At 43.9% G+C, this 16,637-nt stretch overlaps 1 protein-coding gene across 3 annotated transcripts in view; it reads left to right on the forward strand.

Moving 5' to 3' along the window:
• LNX2 (ligand of numb-protein X 2) overlaps positions 1 to 16,637 on the forward strand; it is a 117,433-nt gene that overhangs the window by 69,711 nt on the left and 31,085 nt on the right. For all 3 annotated transcript variants that reach the window (XM_075592199.1, XM_075592198.1, XM_075592200.1), the window contains one exon: positions 6,089 to 6,573. In XM_075592199.1, the coding sequence (XP_075448314.1) occupies positions 6,173 to 6,573 (401 nt within the window). In that variant the 5' untranslated portion in view covers positions 6,089 to 6,172. The remainder of the gene's footprint in view (positions 1 to 6,088; positions 6,574 to 16,637) is intronic.

Below are 16,637 nucleotides of genomic sequence, written 5' to 3' on the forward strand. Positions count from 1 at the left end.
TGTTGTGGGTATTTTTTGGGGGTTTAATAGGAGCTTGTTAGGTGTCCAGTATGTTTTAGGCTATAATAATACACCAAATAACTGGGTTGAACTGAACGAGGCTTAGATATAATAAAGTATATTTGTTCCTTAAATAGGTGAACACAGCAATATAGTACAGTAACAGGCAAGAAGTAACACTTACTTGGGGATGGGGAATGAGAAGTATCAAGTAGCAATTCTCCAGCAATCAGGTAACAATCATGATGGTATCAGAAGACAATGGATATAGGGTTGACCACAGTTTATATAGCTTTGTAACCCTATTCCTACCATTGAGTACAGGCTATTGGACAGCAATTATCTGTAGCCAATCTTTAACGTGGGAACACATTTTAATCCATGCCCCCCAGTTAGTTTGCTCATGCGCACTAGGACCCTGAGGGTCTCATTTCTGTAGCCCCACATTTACATCAGGGACGCCAGCCAGTCTAGCAAAAGGGATATCTGGCAGGATGCCCCTTGTTCACAGGTGTAAAGCATGACACTCACAGATCACTCTAGTTTGAGGCGTCTCTGCCTTCAGGAAAACAGTGAAGGTGGCAAAATCCTTTGAACAGCACTTAAGTCCTAGACATTGGGTTGCCCCTCTAACCATATGCTTCCCGTTGTGCAAAGGAATTTCCTCTGGTTTTTATGCCTGCCTTGGGATACAGTATTAAAGGTAAAATACAAACACATTAAAATATCCGGTTCCGTTAGGTCCAGCGGGTCCAAACTACCCAGATCTCAATGCCGGAACTGGGACACCATATGGTCCAAGTTTCAGCCCCTTACAACCTTCGGAACCGGAGATACACAAATACAACTTAAACCGTTTCCTATTTTAATACAAAAATCTCCGCTGTAAATGAAATCACGTTTTTTCACTAAATCCCCATTGAAAACAACGGGCTCCGCCGCCATAGACTTTCAATGGCAAACCGCCGCCGTTTGCGGCTATGGGAATCCGCCTCCATAGACTTTCAACGGGGCATCGCCGCCGTTGATGCCTATGGGGTTTCTCCGCCATAGCCGGTCAATGGAAATTGGCTGCCATTGGAGTCTATGGGAAAATTCCCAAACCTTCAAGGGGGTCCATACTCCGTCGGGTTGGTCCGAGAGGGTCAAGGATGGTTCTGCAGCCATGCCGGAACAGTGCCTACAGGTACCCCAAACCCTGGCCCTCGGGACCCTCCGGAACCGGAGATATGGATTCATGATTTGTAGCTTTTCTGACTTAGTCATTTTCTTGAGCTGCTTCTGCCGCCGCCATTGGAACCTATGGCGCGACCCGCTCTCTGCAGCTCGACCCGTTCCGGGGGTCCTGGATTCGGGGACCCGGTGGTGGTCGAGTGGGGGGAGGTCTAGGAACTAGGGGCAAAAAGAATTTTATTTCTGGGTGCCCTGAAACCGAAGATTCCCACGCCACTTGACGTTGAACTTGACTAATCAGTGATCAAAGCTCTTTTTCAGACAAAGTATCCGCTTTGCGGTTTTGCGGTTTGGACGGCAGCCAACTCGTTCCTGGAAAGCGCCGTCGAGGAATCTCCATTGAAGTCAATGAGCCCATTGACTTACAATGGGAAACCGCCGCTCCTCCTCTCGGACGCCACCTGCTGGTCTTCGAGGGAAACAGGTCCAAAACAGGTAGATCCGCCATTGAAATGCATGGAGCTCTAATGGCGGCCTATGGGACTCTGCAAAATGGTGCCTGAAAAGGCGAGAAAAATTACACAAAGGGCTATAATCACTAAAGAACTATTAACCCTTGCCCTCCCGGATGGATCCCAGTGTGTGTGATGCAGACACTGATATAACAATAAAACATGGGAACAGGGGAATATACATTTTCATGATATAACAAGGGGTAAACCACATTCCTGGACTGCAGCCCAGTTAACACCTTGTCTCCCTGGTGAGGTCAGGGGATGGCCAAATGGGGTGCAACCCCTTCAATACCAGGCCACCCCCTTTCTCCCTCTACAAGGGGGGTTACAATCTTTATCTGATCTCTATTGTAAAAACACTGTTTGAGCGGCTTCTTCCCCAGGCGGAGTGCCCTTTCTTATCTGTCGCCTTTCTTCCCTTTGGGACATAATTACTTTGGCATTATTAACCAGGCAGCGAAGAGGACAGGGCAGTTGTAGATTTTGAAGGTAGGGAATGATATGAGATAACGTAGATAATTATATGATATGTTAAAGGCGCAATATGAATGCTACAATTCTTTATTTCTCAGCTCTCAGCCTAATTAAGTGGCAAGAATTGTACTACTCACCCATTATTCTCCGCACATTCATTAGGTCTATCATTTAATCAGAAATCATATCACAACTGGATACCTCCGATAACGTGAACCCACAGCCGGGATCTGAGATGATTTGTGAATTAATGATAAATCAAACGGGTCGAAGAAGCATAACTCTGTTTTTCCCTCAATGTATGTACGTTTGAACATGTTTGTTTAACATAGTATTAGTAATGAATTGTCATTTAGCCGGCCTCTGGCAGATTATACAGAGTGGTAAGCTAAAGGGCAGGAGAAGTTCAATAACTAGCTGCCACAAAGAGTTATTATCTAATGTGGCAACAATATATTCAGCGATTTACCCAAACCATACAGAGCTTGGTACAAAGGAGTGTGTTCACTAAAGTGCAGGAACCCTTGTTGCTCATTGTTGCTCATTGTTGCGCAACAACAGCTATCACACTTTAGTGAATATACCGCTCAGTCTCATTGGGGGTTATACATTAAAGCGCAATGGTGTCGATCAGGGCACTATCCAATGGAATCCTGCATTTAAGTCAGTGGGAGTTTCAGTACAATTGTGCACTGATTGGCACTTTAATAAATAACCTGGGTGTTTATGCCTAATTCTTCTCCTCGACATGTGTTACACATTGATACAGACAGGTAATCTCTCACGGATTTATTTTGGTAGTCTCGCTGATTTTGGAGTCAGTCTTGCTGATTACTAGCCTCAGTGCTCTTAATAGAGTTTACTGATAAAAATCTACAATTCTCTATTACAATACCATCTTTTGGCCCAAATCCCTCTTATCTCACCAATTTCACTCCTTAAGGTTTACTCTTTTACAATCTTAAAAATAAAAACCAACAAGAAAACCTTCAGGGAATTGTTTTTTTTTTTTTTTATGCCTTAGCATGTTGCCGATATCGGGTATATGTTTTGGGTACGATAAAAATGGCTGTCATTTTCGTTTATAGAAAATGTTTTTTTGTCTTGATGAATGCCTTCATATTATATGGATTTAAAACAGAAAGAAGTAATGCATATTATATTGAACTCCAGTGTTTTGCAGCGCTCAGCAACCCTTGGCTGCAAAGTAGGACCAACCCTGCCTTGCACAGTGCATCACGCATCATCTATTATTCTCGGTCTATAAATGACGCCTATCTGATGCACAATAATATGAAATACAATTCCGTTTTGGGAATACGAATGGCTCTCTTCATATGTGCATTATTCTGTTTTCTTCAGAATAATGCAAAAGCAGATCAATTTAATGACAACTACTGGCTCTTTTTAGGGATACATTTATTATTTAGTAGCTGAAACAGTAAATTGAATGCAGTGAGACTGAGTAACAGGGAATGTGTGATTAACATATGCTAAAATCGCTAACACTTGCTTGTCATTTGTAATTTAGTGTGTAATTGTTGAAGAAGCAAAGAGGAAAAATATCAGTATTCTAGTTGCTTAAGAAGTGTGTGCACAGGGTAATGTTTCAGAGCTTCTTTTATCTGGAATCATTATTTTACATCTTTAAAGCCCCAGTCACACTTGATAATAATACGTATATGTGGCAGCTGCAATAACATTAAACACCCCCCCACCCCCACCCCCTCCTTGACGGCTTGTTCTGGCATTTTTTTCACCTTCTCTGAATCTGGAATTAGAACCGATTCAAGGCGAATCAAGGCCAGAGGTGGCACCCATTTTTATTTGTTTTTGCTGTCTACTCGCTGCTTTATTAATGAGCCACTTGGATAGGCACTTCCAATTACCTACTACTTGAAATTACCAAGATCGCAGAGAATTGAAGCAAATTATAAAGCCATTTTTAAAAATAAAAATCACATTTTAGGCAGATCTACAAGGAATGTGTCCAAACCAAACACAGCTACTGGATGGTTTTTAATTTGTGCTCAGTATGAAACAAGTAACAACTTTCTTTTTCCTTCATTTTTTTTTTGACTGGTTGTATTTTTAAGTAATGTATTTAAATGGATGTAACATTTGTTTATACGTTCACATCACTGCACGTGAAATTTGACAGGTATGTCTTCTATCCGCTTAGATCTTACAATATATCAATGTCTGTGGTGCATGTGGTTGACACTGGAATTGAGCCATAGATTTTTGTATAATTGTACAACTTCAAAACACGTTGGGTTGTGTTTACTAAGCAGTGCTGCATGGCATCTCATAGGTTAGCACCACTAAGTAAATAAAGCCCTTTACCTGTATGTGTAGTAGTTATTTCTCTAGCCATGTGACTAGCCTGGCTTATTCATAATGATTGAGCCAGCTGTGCGGAAGCAGTGCTACCCTGAAAACCTGACCTGTTGCTGACCCTTGAGGACTGGAGTTGGCCACCCCTGCTGTAGGTGAAGGCTCAGACACAGGACACCAGGTAAACTTACTTAGGCTGCTCTTTAATGGGCAGAACTGGATCAAATAGCATGCATGTCCTTTCCCTGTCCCTAATTGTCACTAGAGATGGAGAGGACAAGGAGGAGCCTGGAACCCAAGCCAAGGGTCTGCTGACTGCTCATCCTTCTTGAGGTGAAACCTCTCCTGGTTTTTTTAGACTGGAATATTCTAGCTACGGCTACTTACATAGGAAATTTATCAATACTCTAATGGTTGCTACAGAATGTGACGTACAGGGAGTGAACCTTTGGGATGCCACAAGTGCTACTCCATAAGACACCTTCCAGTACGGCTTAGTAAATATGGCTTGATCCACTTCAATCTAAATTCCGCTCTAATCACTGCACAGAGGTAACTCTAACAAAATCCCTTTCAAGGTAAAAAATAGCATGGGCAATTTTCCTTACTAATATTAATCGACCCCTCTGTTGCCTTTGATGCTGTGGACCACCCTCTCCTACTTTATGCTCTATTATATTGGCCTTTGTGGCATTGTCCTCTTTCTATCTGACCGCTCCTTCAGTGTTTCCTTTGCTGGCACCTCCTCTTCTCCACGTCAAGTTAATGTTTGTGTTCCCCAGGCTTTGTTATAAGACCTCTTCTATTTTCTCTTAACACCGAATATAGTCATTTGGCTTTCAGTACCACCGCTCTGCTGATCATACCTAAATCTTTCTGTTTTCTTTTTAACTCTCTCCCTCTCTACAGATTTGTGTTACTAATTGTGTTTCTGCTCTTTTCTCCTGGATGTCCCACTGCTACATCAAACTCCATATGTCCAAAGCAGAACGAATCATTTTCCCTCCCTCTAATTCTAACCCAAGCCCAACTTCTTATTGACAGTGCATACTGTAACTCCTCAATCCTTCCGAATATACCACAATACAAATGTCTGGGTGTAATGCTTGAATGCTCCCTCTTTTTTTTCCCTTTTTTTCTTTTTATACCACACTGTGCAAATCCCTACACTGGCTACCTTATACCCAGTAGAATCAAATTCAAGGTTCTGGTCCTCATCTACAAAGCTCTCCATGACACATTTCCTCTCTACATTTCCAATCTAATACCCAATACTCTTGCACATGCAGTCTCCTGCCGCCTGCATGACTTCTCCAGTGCTGCTTCCCAACTTTGGAACTCCTTACCACACACCACCACGCTCTCCTCCACTTTTCAAACTTTCAAAAGTTCCTTCAAAATTCACCTTATTAAAGAGGTCTGCCCAGTACCGTCCTGACAAGCTTATGGCTAATACCATGCCTTATATCCATTATAGCCCATTTATGTGAGTGGGCTGGAAGGTCTCTTCCTGCATTAACATTGTTTTATGTAGTAGCACTTCTTAATAGTAGCACTTCTTAATATATAATCTCTTTGTTTTTAAACAGATAAATGGCACTGATTCTTTTTCATTCATAATCCCAATGACCATTTGGAAGCTTAGTGGCTGAGGGCACGCCAGACCTTTCAGTATGGGTACAGCAACTGAGGAACTTGTCTCAATGGAGGAGGACTCCTCTTTGAACCCCCTGTGCTTTGAGTGTGGTCAGCAGCATTGGACAAGAGAAAACCACCTGTACAATTACCAGAATGAAGTGGACGATGACCTGGTTTGCCACATTTGCCTTCAACCATTGCTGCAGCCACTGGATACCCCATGCGGCCACACGTTCTGCTACAAGTGCCTGAGGAACTTCTTACAGGAGAAAGACTTCTGCCCATTGGACAGAAAGCGCCTTCACTTTAAACTGTGCAAGAAATCGAGCATTCTTGTGCACAAGCTGCTGGACAAGCTTGTGGTATCATGTCCCTTCTCCTCCTCTTGCAAGGAAGTCATGCAGCGTTGTGATGTGGAAGCTCATCTTAAAAACAGGTAAGATGATGATAATTTGTCTTTACCTTTTGCAAATAGGATATGCACCAATTTTACTGGTCCCCGAACACAGGAAAATAAAGTGTCTCAGCCAAGATTGCACAGAAGTGCTGGGTTTTTAGCCACATTCTCCTATTTCAAAGGTTCAGCCATTAATTTGTCTAGGAAACTATAATCAGGGCCCCCACACCCCCACCTGTCTCTCCCTTTCTCCTACATCCCCACCTCTCCCTCTCTCTCGCAATACACATAATAACATTTCTTCCTCCCGCAATACACACTAAGCCCTCTTCCCCCAATACACATAATAACCTCCTCCCTCCCAATGCACATAATAACCCCCTCCCTCCTCCAATACACATAACCCCCTCCCCAATACACATAATAACCCCCTCCCCAATACACATAACCCCCTCTCCCTCCCTGTAAGAGGACATGTGCAGAGGTATGCAATGGAGACTGTTTTAAAGTGCAATTAAATACGGCTTTTATTGCGCCTGTTTCTTTAACACAAGAAAACATCCAAACGTATGCAAATAAGGGGTCAAACAAAGCTTCTGTTCCACTTGTGAGTATTTCTATTTAAACCTATGCAGTCCACAACTCCCTTTAGATTAGCATGTCTCCCAGCCCCAAACATATATCTTGATATGTGCAGATATACAAAAAGTCTTAGAAAGGAAAGTCTTATCTGTCTCTTGTAGGGGAAGGCTTCTTTGTTCTCCAGGTTTAGAAGTACTTTCCCCTGTGTCTTGCTGGCCGCGTGCAGTCTCTTCTGGCAGGCTCAAGACGTCTGTCTCCTTGTTCAGCTCACAGGTGTGCTAAGGAGTCTCACTTCCTATCTCAGAGGCAGGCTTTTTCTAACACCTCTAATCAGCCAGGTGCTGGTCAATTAACCAGCACACTGCTGGATTACAGGCAAGTTTTCTGAACAGGGTAAGTCCCCTGTTACATACCTCCCCTGTTTGTGGGAAGCTCGGGCTTGCCACGGCCAAAGCCCATCCTTCCACTCTCATTCGAGATATCTCTGTGACTTGAATGAGAGTGGATGGAGGAGAACCCTCAGTCCTGCTGGGATTGGAGCCCTTCCTCCAGTTTAGTTGTGTCTCCTCCAGAAGGTGCTTGAGATCAGCAGTCCTCAGTCGCTCAAGGAGAACTTTTCCCAAGACAGTCTTTCTACTGACCACGTGGTCCTGAGCTTTCCCCTGTGTCGGGCACGCCTCTTTTTGTAGGCAGACTGTATGGCGACAGTCGCAGAGCGCCTATGCAAATCGCTCTCTCTCGCCATCCTTCCCATGTGCTCCACTTTAGCACCAAATGTCCATTTCCTGGTATCACAAGAGCGCCCAAGAACAGCCACTTGAGCCCTCAGTTCTTGAAGCTGTCTTCCTGCACTTTTCCCATTCAATGTAGTCGCCAGTTCAGCTTCTTTGGGATTGAGTTGCGATTCCAGCTCCATTTCCAGAGAATGTCCTATCTTTTCAGCTTCCTCAGCTAAGGATTCTTCTGGCTTTGATTCTGCACTCCTACCTCTGTTTGTTGCCTGTTGGGCGGTTGCCGGTTTGGCTAGTGCTTTCTTAGGTGGCTCAAACTTCGTAATCTCGTTTTGAAGGTGAGTGATGTCCCCAGCTCTCACTGTACCCTTGTCCTCACAGGCCTTAGTTACTGTGGGATACCGATGCTTGGACAGAGCCAATACCTTTTCCCGTATTGGAGGCATCTGTAAGTTACTGGGCTGCAGAGTCTCACTCTGTTTCTTGAGTGTTTCCTGCCATTCTCCTTTCAGGGTCTTTATTTCTTCCATGTGCTTTCTCTGAGCTTGCTTCCACCTATCATTCTTTATTTTGTGGAGCACTGTGAACTTCTTTGCTTGGGCCGCCGGTACTTGTCTCAGTTTCTGGACCTTTTTGCGCTCCCTCTTGTACCGAGTCACCTGGCCTCTAAGCTTAGCCTCTAGCGATGCTTTGGTGATGGTCAGAGTAGCCTTCAGTTTATCTTGCTGCTTTGCAAGGACGCACTGGGTAATCAGATGTTCCTGCAGCACTTGTATTTCCTTAGCAGTCTGCAGATTTTCTTCCTGCAGAGTTCGCTGCTTCTCCTCGACATTCTGGAGGTGTGTACGCAGACCTTGCAGTTGGTTCTGCAGTCGGTGCTCTGCTTCAAAATTTTCATCTTCCAACCGTTTCTTTATTTTTTCAAGCTCGTGCAGCTTTTCATTCTTTCCATTGACGTGGTTTGTCAACTCCGAATTTTTTTTAATCTTAAATTTTCTCCTTTTTCTGTCTCTGTACTATTCAGGGCCTCCTTGCAGTCCACCTTCCATTTTTGCACATCTGCTTGGAGGCGGGCTGTCTCCTGGCGTGAGACTTCCATCTCCAGGTTTAGGTTCTGAAGCTCCTTCTGAGAGACTTTGAGGTCTAAGTTAAGATGGAGGATAGTTTTCTTTGAAATGTCCAGCTCCTCAGTGAGACTGTGAAGTTCCTTTCTGGAGACTTCCAGTTCTGTGCGGCAGCTGTTGCTCTCATGATGTGAGGCATCCAGTGCTCTGCGGAGTGTATGAACCTCCTTCTGAGATACGTCCACCTCTGTCCGGACACTGTTGACCTCCTCTTGTGAGGCATTCAGCTCTACGCGAAGAGTGTGAACCTCTTGCTGAAATACTGGCATCTCCTTCAGTGCCTCCTCATACTTCCGCTTCAGCTTAGTCATCATTTTATCAGATTGGCTCTGCTTTTCATTCATGGCGGTAATAGTAGCGTTTGCAGTATCTAGCTCAGTCTTGAGTTCGTCCAATTCTGTCCTGGCCAAGGAGTACATCGTGAGCACATCTTTCTGTAGCTTCACGTTATTTTTCAGTAGCTCTGCGTAATCATCTTTCTTCAGTTTCAATTGTTCCCGGAGCAGATCACAGTCACGCCTGGCAACCTTCAGGACATCCCCAGGGCTGGTCAAAGGATCGTCACTCACCGGTTCCGGCTCCACTTCCCTGGGATGGTTGGTTGAGGGTTTCTCACTATTAGCACCGTACAGACACTTCTTTGGGGTACACGACTTCTGCCTTGGGCCCTCTGGATATTCGGTCACCCGCGGGACGATTTCTCAATTTTCTCTAGGCTGCAGGGCATTTCGGACCCCCTTTTCCTCCGCAAGATCTGCAGATGTGTCTGTTCCTTCCACGGTAAGTGAAGAACCGCTTTTCTGGGGTCTCCATCTTCATTTGAAATTTTAGCAGCGTCACTGGATCCACCCTGCTTTTATTGCATTTGTAATAGCTGACGGAAATATTCGGTGATCCGCTGCTCCCGCTCTTTCTCCTGCCAATCATATTCGTCATCATAGGGAGCGGTCTTTTCGGTTCGTACCGAGTTCAGGCACCCCCACCATTCTTGGGGTGTTTTGTGGGTGTGACTCGGTTTGGGTTCCACATAAGAGATGTCTTCCTCCTCATCGGACTGGAAGGGCCACTCTTCCGTGGGGTAGGGTTCATTACAGGAACGCTGCATCTTGTCCTCCATTTTGGGGCTATCAGGTGTATTTTTCTTCCTGACCTCAGGAGGCGCTATTGCAGCTGTTGCCACTGTATTTGCTAGAACCCCAAATGGTTGTAGTCCTACAGGTGGGCATATTTTGCTTGTAGAGGTCGTAGCTCTCACAGGCCTCTCTGTAGACTTTTTCTTCCCATGGGTAAGTTTTACAATATTAGCATTACTGTGCATGCATTCACTCTCATCGTCTGAATAAGGACTCAAGGGACACTGCTCCTTGTGGTAGGGTTCTTTACACCAGGAACAAATTTTCTTCCCTATTTTTGCAGAGTCTGTATTTGACTTCAGCTGGGTGGCCATTTTACATTCCCAGGGTTCTATTTCTTTAAATAGAATGCTTGCTAGCTGCCCATTTTCTGGCTTCAGCAAAGGCATTTGGTTTTCTGCTTGAGTTCAGTAATTTTCAGTCTCATCTTTGGGTATTATGGCATTCACTCTTCACACTTTGGGTGCCTGTTTTACTCCCAAGATACATAGATAGACTTTACTTGCAGAAAAAAAAATATATTCTTTGCAGTGGAATATTTCTTTCACTCCCGGCAGGGCGACTCAGCAATTGGCTTTGGGATACCTTTTACACAGTTCAGCAATTCCTTTTTCCCCGGTAGGGCAATTTTACCCTCAGCACTTGTTTGCTGAAAATTTCCCTGCTTCAGCACAGTCTTGCATCAATTTTCACACTTTTCTGCATATACTCCATTCACAGCTGGTAGTCCTATGCGGTGTGGCATCCTTTACTTGCAGAATCAGTACCGCTCGTGGGTCACTATCTGTATTCACTGCTTCAGCGAAACATTTGAAAACAACAAACGCCTATCCCTTTTTTTTTGTATCAATTTTTTTATTGGGTACACACAGTAAGTACAGTACACATATGGGTGTCATGATCCCATGACCATGAAGCTTTTGGCATACTGAAAGTGTCCGCATATCTTTTTCTTTTTTCTGGGTGAAGGGGAATAACTGGGGATGGATTGGAGGGGGGAAGAGGACATACAGGGGTTTAGTGGAGGGGAGCTGTAGGGAAGGGGGGGTTGTCTTCCAGCAGACTCGGGTTCATCTTCTTCCCTTCTTGGCTCCATGGAGGGGGGGAAATGGGGGGAGGGGGGGTGCTTTCCTATCTCCGCGACTCTTTTCGGTTGGGGTTATTTTGTCAGCCAGGGATCCCAGGTATTCAAAAATTGGGGTACTTTTTTTTGGATGAGGGCAGTTAATTTCTCCATCAACATTACTTCATTGATCCTTCTTATGACCGTAGCTCTAGATGGGGCTTTGATCTGCTTCCATGCGGCCGAAATGGCACATCTGGCTGCAGTCAAAATTGACGTTATTAGTTTAGACATTGGTGGGGGAAGATCTGAGATTGGTTTGTTCAGCACCAGGGTCAGTGGGTCTAGTAGTAGGGTTAGTCCTGTGACTTGTTTTATAAGATTCTGGATCTGTGTCCAGAATCTTTGTATCTCCGGACATGACCACCAAATATGGGCCATGTCGCCCTTTTGACCACATCCACGCCAGCATAGGTCAATTACGCCGGGGTAGATCTGGCTCAGCCTAACGGGAGTCAGGTACCATTGAAATAGAATTTTGTATATGTTTTCTTTTATGATTGTGCAAATTGAAGTTTTGGAGGCTTGCTCCCAGATCTCCTCCCAATCTTCTGGGTCAATTGAGAGGCCTAGTTGTGCAGACCATCGTTGCATGTATCGATGGTCGGGTGGGGTGGAGGGTGACTCTAGTCCTTTGTATATCTGTGAGATCAATCCTTTTTGATAAATCCTTTTAGTGCATAGGGATTCGAATTTGGTTAATTTGGGGAATTTGGCGGTTGGTGAGAGAGATAATAGGAAGTGTCTGACCTGCATATATTTGAAAAGGTGTAAGTCTTGGATGTCAAATTTGTTTCTAATCACCTGAAACGTAGCGATCTCATCTTTCTGCAGCAGATCGGCCACCATCCTAATATTGCGACTCTGAAATTGGTCGAATTGCCTAGGGGAACACCCTGGGGGGAATTTGGGGTTCCCGAAGATGGGGGTGAGCTGTGAGGGGGATGCTAGCAGACCATACTTCCCCTTGCTTTTAAGCCATGCTTCCCACGTGCATCTCATTGCTCCCAGGGCAAACCTTTGTGGTTTGGCCCCGCTGCCCCCAGACGTCCACATTGCCACCTGGAGAGAGAGGGGACAGGCGTAGTGAGTCTCTATCTCTAACCATGAAGCTAGGGCCGGGTCGCAATTCCAAACTACAGCCTGCTTCAACTGTGCAGCGAGATAGTATTTCGCTAAGTCGGGGACCCCCAGGCCTCCTCTGTCTCTACTCGCAAGCATCACTGATCGGGGGACTCTGGGCTTTTTATCGTTCCAGATAAATTGGAGGATTAGTGACTGCATGTTTTTAAGAGAAGTTTGTGGGATCGGAATTGGGAGGGTTTGGAAGTTATATAACAGTCTTGGAAGAACGTTCATTTTTAAACGCCTATCCGTTTTAAGGGCTAACTTACTTCTTGAACCCTGACTACGGCTGGAAGGCAAAACCCCTATTTCAACAACCATATTACACTTTATTGTGATAGGAAAGTAAGGTTTACCTGCTTCAGCAGTCTCTCTCTCTCCTCTTGGGATTGGGGAAAAGAGTCCATCTGTGGTTTTGTAGCTTTCTTCAGTGAGTGTAGATTTCCTGCCTGGATGTGTATCCCTTTAATTCTGGTCTCTGCTGCATGAGATTCTTTGTTTATGTTGCTCGGGCTGTTTGTAGGCAAAAAGCACAAAACAATTCACAGGCAATCTCCGGGGCCCCTTTTAACTTCAAGGGCCACCTCAGTCCCAACTTCTGACACCGTATGTAAGAGGACATGTGCAGAGGTATGCAATGGAGACTGTTTTAAGGTGAAATTAAATACGGCTTTTATTGCGCCTGTTTCTTTAACACAAGAAAACATCCAAATGTATGCAAATAAGGGGTCAAACAAAGCTTCTGTTCCACTTGAGAGTATTTCTAGTTAAACCTATGCAGTCCACAACTCCCTTTAGATTAGCATGTCTCCCAGCCCCAAACATATATCTTGATATGTGCAGATATACAAAAAGTCTTAGAAAGGAAAGTCTTATCTGTCTCTTGTAGGGGAAGGCTTCTTTGTTCTCCAGGTTTAGAAGTACTTTCCCCTGTGTCTTGCTGGCAGCGTGCAGTCTCTTCTGGCAGGCTCAAGACGTCTGTCTCCTTGTTCTGCTCACAGGTGTGCTAAGGAGTCTCGCTTCCTGTCTCAGAGGCAGGCTTTTTCTAACACCTCTAATCATCCAGGTGCTAGTCAATTAACCAGCACATTGCTGGATTAGAGGCAAGTTTTCTGAACAGGTTAAGTCCCCTGTTACACTCCCCAATTCATATAATAACCCCCTCCCTCTCCCAATACACCCAATAACCCCCTCCCTCCTCCAATACACATAATAACCCATCTACACAATACACATAACCCCCTCCCCAATACACATAACCGCCTCTCCCTCCCCAATTCATATGATAACCCCCTCCCTCTCCCAATACACCTATAACCACCTCCCTCCTCTAATTCACATAACCCCCTCCCCAATACACATAACCCACCTACCCAATACACATAACCCCCGTCATAACCCCCTCTCCCTCTCCAATTCATATAATAACCCCCTTCCTACTCTGGCTCTCCCCCCCTGTCGGCGGCCCTAAGTATAATACTATTTGGTGCAAGACTGTAAGTCTGCTCGTTAGAACCTGTAGCTTTTGAAGGGTTCGTTTTACAAACCATTCCCAAATTGCATCTAGGTAGTTTGCATCCACGAGACCGGGTCTGAGATGCATGCACTATTATAAAACAATGTTTTCAATGTTCCAATAATCTCTTCCAGTATTTTGTTTTTGTTCAGCTTAATAATGTTTTTCTGCTGCCAGTGTTCACACGTTTGCTTAAAATACAGTAATTTATACAGAATTGGTATTTTTTCTCCAGGAAATGTAATAGTGTTTATTACTTTTAAGATGAAACGATAGCGAGCGGTTTGTATCGCTGAAATGAAACCACTGAAGCCCCTTGTCGTTTTACATCAGCATGAAAGCTGCCTTTCCCAGTCATTCCTTTAGTTGGGCAAGGAATGCCGTACATTTCGCTCACAATTGCTTTCAAATGGAAACACCAAAGAAAATTGGTGTTATGTTCTGAAATGCACAGTTTTACAACATTGGTAGAGTTATTAGAGTTGTGCAAACCATGTGAAATGGGCCCTTTTTTAGCGGCAAAAAAAAGCTGCGGCTTAGTCAGAATTCGCCAGTGATTCGACTGGTCTACTGATTGAGCCACCTGTGCCGAAGCAGGGTTATACTAAAAACCTGACCTGTTGGGGGGGCCCTTGAGGACTGGAGTTGGCCAACCCTTGTTTATAATGATCAGGACAACTCCAGTAGCTAAGTGTAGGCTAAACATGTTCTACACACTCTCCGCTCTTTACTACTTTCATGTACGTCACTTTGACTTGTGCTCTAAGTTGATAGGAGCACTGGAATCAGTTATTCTCTACTAGAGGAGATTCTCACTCTTTAATTGTGGGATATTATAAATTATTCATAACCACTCTTATTCAAGTAGCATATCTGCCCTAGCTGTAAACAGCTTTGTCAACAGAAGCTGTTAGAGAATTGTTTTGAAAACCCATATCATATTTCTATTTACTAAAGTTTACAAACGTTTATATCAGTAAAGAGTGTGTCTGGGTGTGTTCATTGGAGCACTTGAATATTTTGATAGGACCTACCGTATACCCTAGTTTTTGTTTTGTTTGTTTTTAACAATGTATTTGGCTTCCTTGGGAAGATTCAACCACCAATAAACTTTTTTTTAGCAAGTATTTATTTGTATCCTGTGAAAAATGAATGTTTTTGCTTGCACATCAGCTAATTATGTGTTATGTTTCCCAGGCTACGCAGTGCACCAAATAATACATTTATGAAGTACATTGTAATCCTAGAGCTGTGTGTAGGTTGTTGAGTTCAGCAAGACACACATTAGAATACAAGGACAGAGAGAAAGTATTCTACGGCACAGTTTGGTCTCTGCAGCACTGAGGAAGGCTCAATTACTGCATATAGAACAACCGTGCTCTTTGCCTTTAACTGAAACCTGCAGCTCATGTCATTCAGAGGCATCTGCACAGTTCTGCAACCGTTCCAGCCGCTGAATGTTAGAGCAACTGCACCTGCTGGGTAGCATTACAGAGGAGGAGTATAGTTGCCTGCTGATGAGAATGCAACTATTAGTCAGAATAAAAGGCAGCTTGTTCAGCTCCACAGATGCCTGACAATGAGTGGTGCTACAGAAAATGAAGGACCAGGTACCCTCTCTGTGTTTGGATTACCACTATCAGTTGTTGCTGTAATTCAGGTGCTTAAAACAATATCTTGAACATATCACCTTTTGAATTCCACTTAATTATTTTTTCAAAGCAATTTGCATATATATTCAGAGACTCACTTTAGGGCCACCTGTGGCAGAACACTGCTATAAAAAATCAACTGGAGATTATTAGTATAAAAGCAGCTGTGTTAGAATTGGCTAAACTTCCCTAAAGACATTTTGTAGTCTTGCCTATAATTTTTGGGTGCACAATTTATTAAAAGTCTTAATGCAAATGGAAAATAATGCTCCTCAAAGTAAAATCAAGCATTCATATTTCAATTATGAGAGTAAAAGTTGACTGTATTGTGATGTATGTTTCCTTAGAGTATAATAAGCAACATACATACATACATACATACATACATATATTTGACATCACTTTCATACTCTCTGTATTGTTTACATCTATACACACACACACACACACACACACACACACACACACACACACACACACACACACACACACACACACACACACACGCAATTTATAAAACAACTCTAAGATATTTGAACATTCATAATAGAGGACACCCCACAGGGCAGGGTGGAGGGGGGATATTTGCACCAGTATCTACCAACTCGCTATGTATTATATACAGTATATATATACTATATATATATATATATATTGTGACAGGGTCATTGACTCTGTATATGTTAGTAGGAGATGGCAGTATGCATGCTTTCCAGTAGACGAGGGGTTAACCCAGCTTGTTAAGCAGTCCACAGGTGATTCAAATTAAGCTAGTTCACCTGCTTTAAAACAGGAAGAGGAAATGCCTCTGGGGCGGCAGTCTCTCTCTGAGGCACAGAGAGAAGACAGAGGAGTGTTGACAGACAGACAGACACAAGCTGCTCAGGGGGGAATAAAGCTCCCAGGTAAGGAGCCAACTGGTTTTGTTGAACATGGTTGGGCTGGACTAGGTAGTTAGCCTGCACTTTTGTTTAGTCAGTGCCCCGACCGGGGTTAGGTTTTTGTTTACGTTTTAATTTAAAGGGACAGTGAACCCATTGTTTTAGTTACCCTTTTTGGACAAATAAATCCACCAGCACTATTTCACCAGAAAAGTCGTGTTGTCTCCTCACTTACC

This window comes from Ascaphus truei, chromosome 3, assembly GCF_040206685.1.
Source record: "Ascaphus truei isolate aAscTru1 chromosome 3, aAscTru1.hap1, whole genome shotgun sequence".
NCBI lineage: Eukaryota > Metazoa > Chordata > Amphibia > Anura > Ascaphidae > Ascaphus > Ascaphus truei.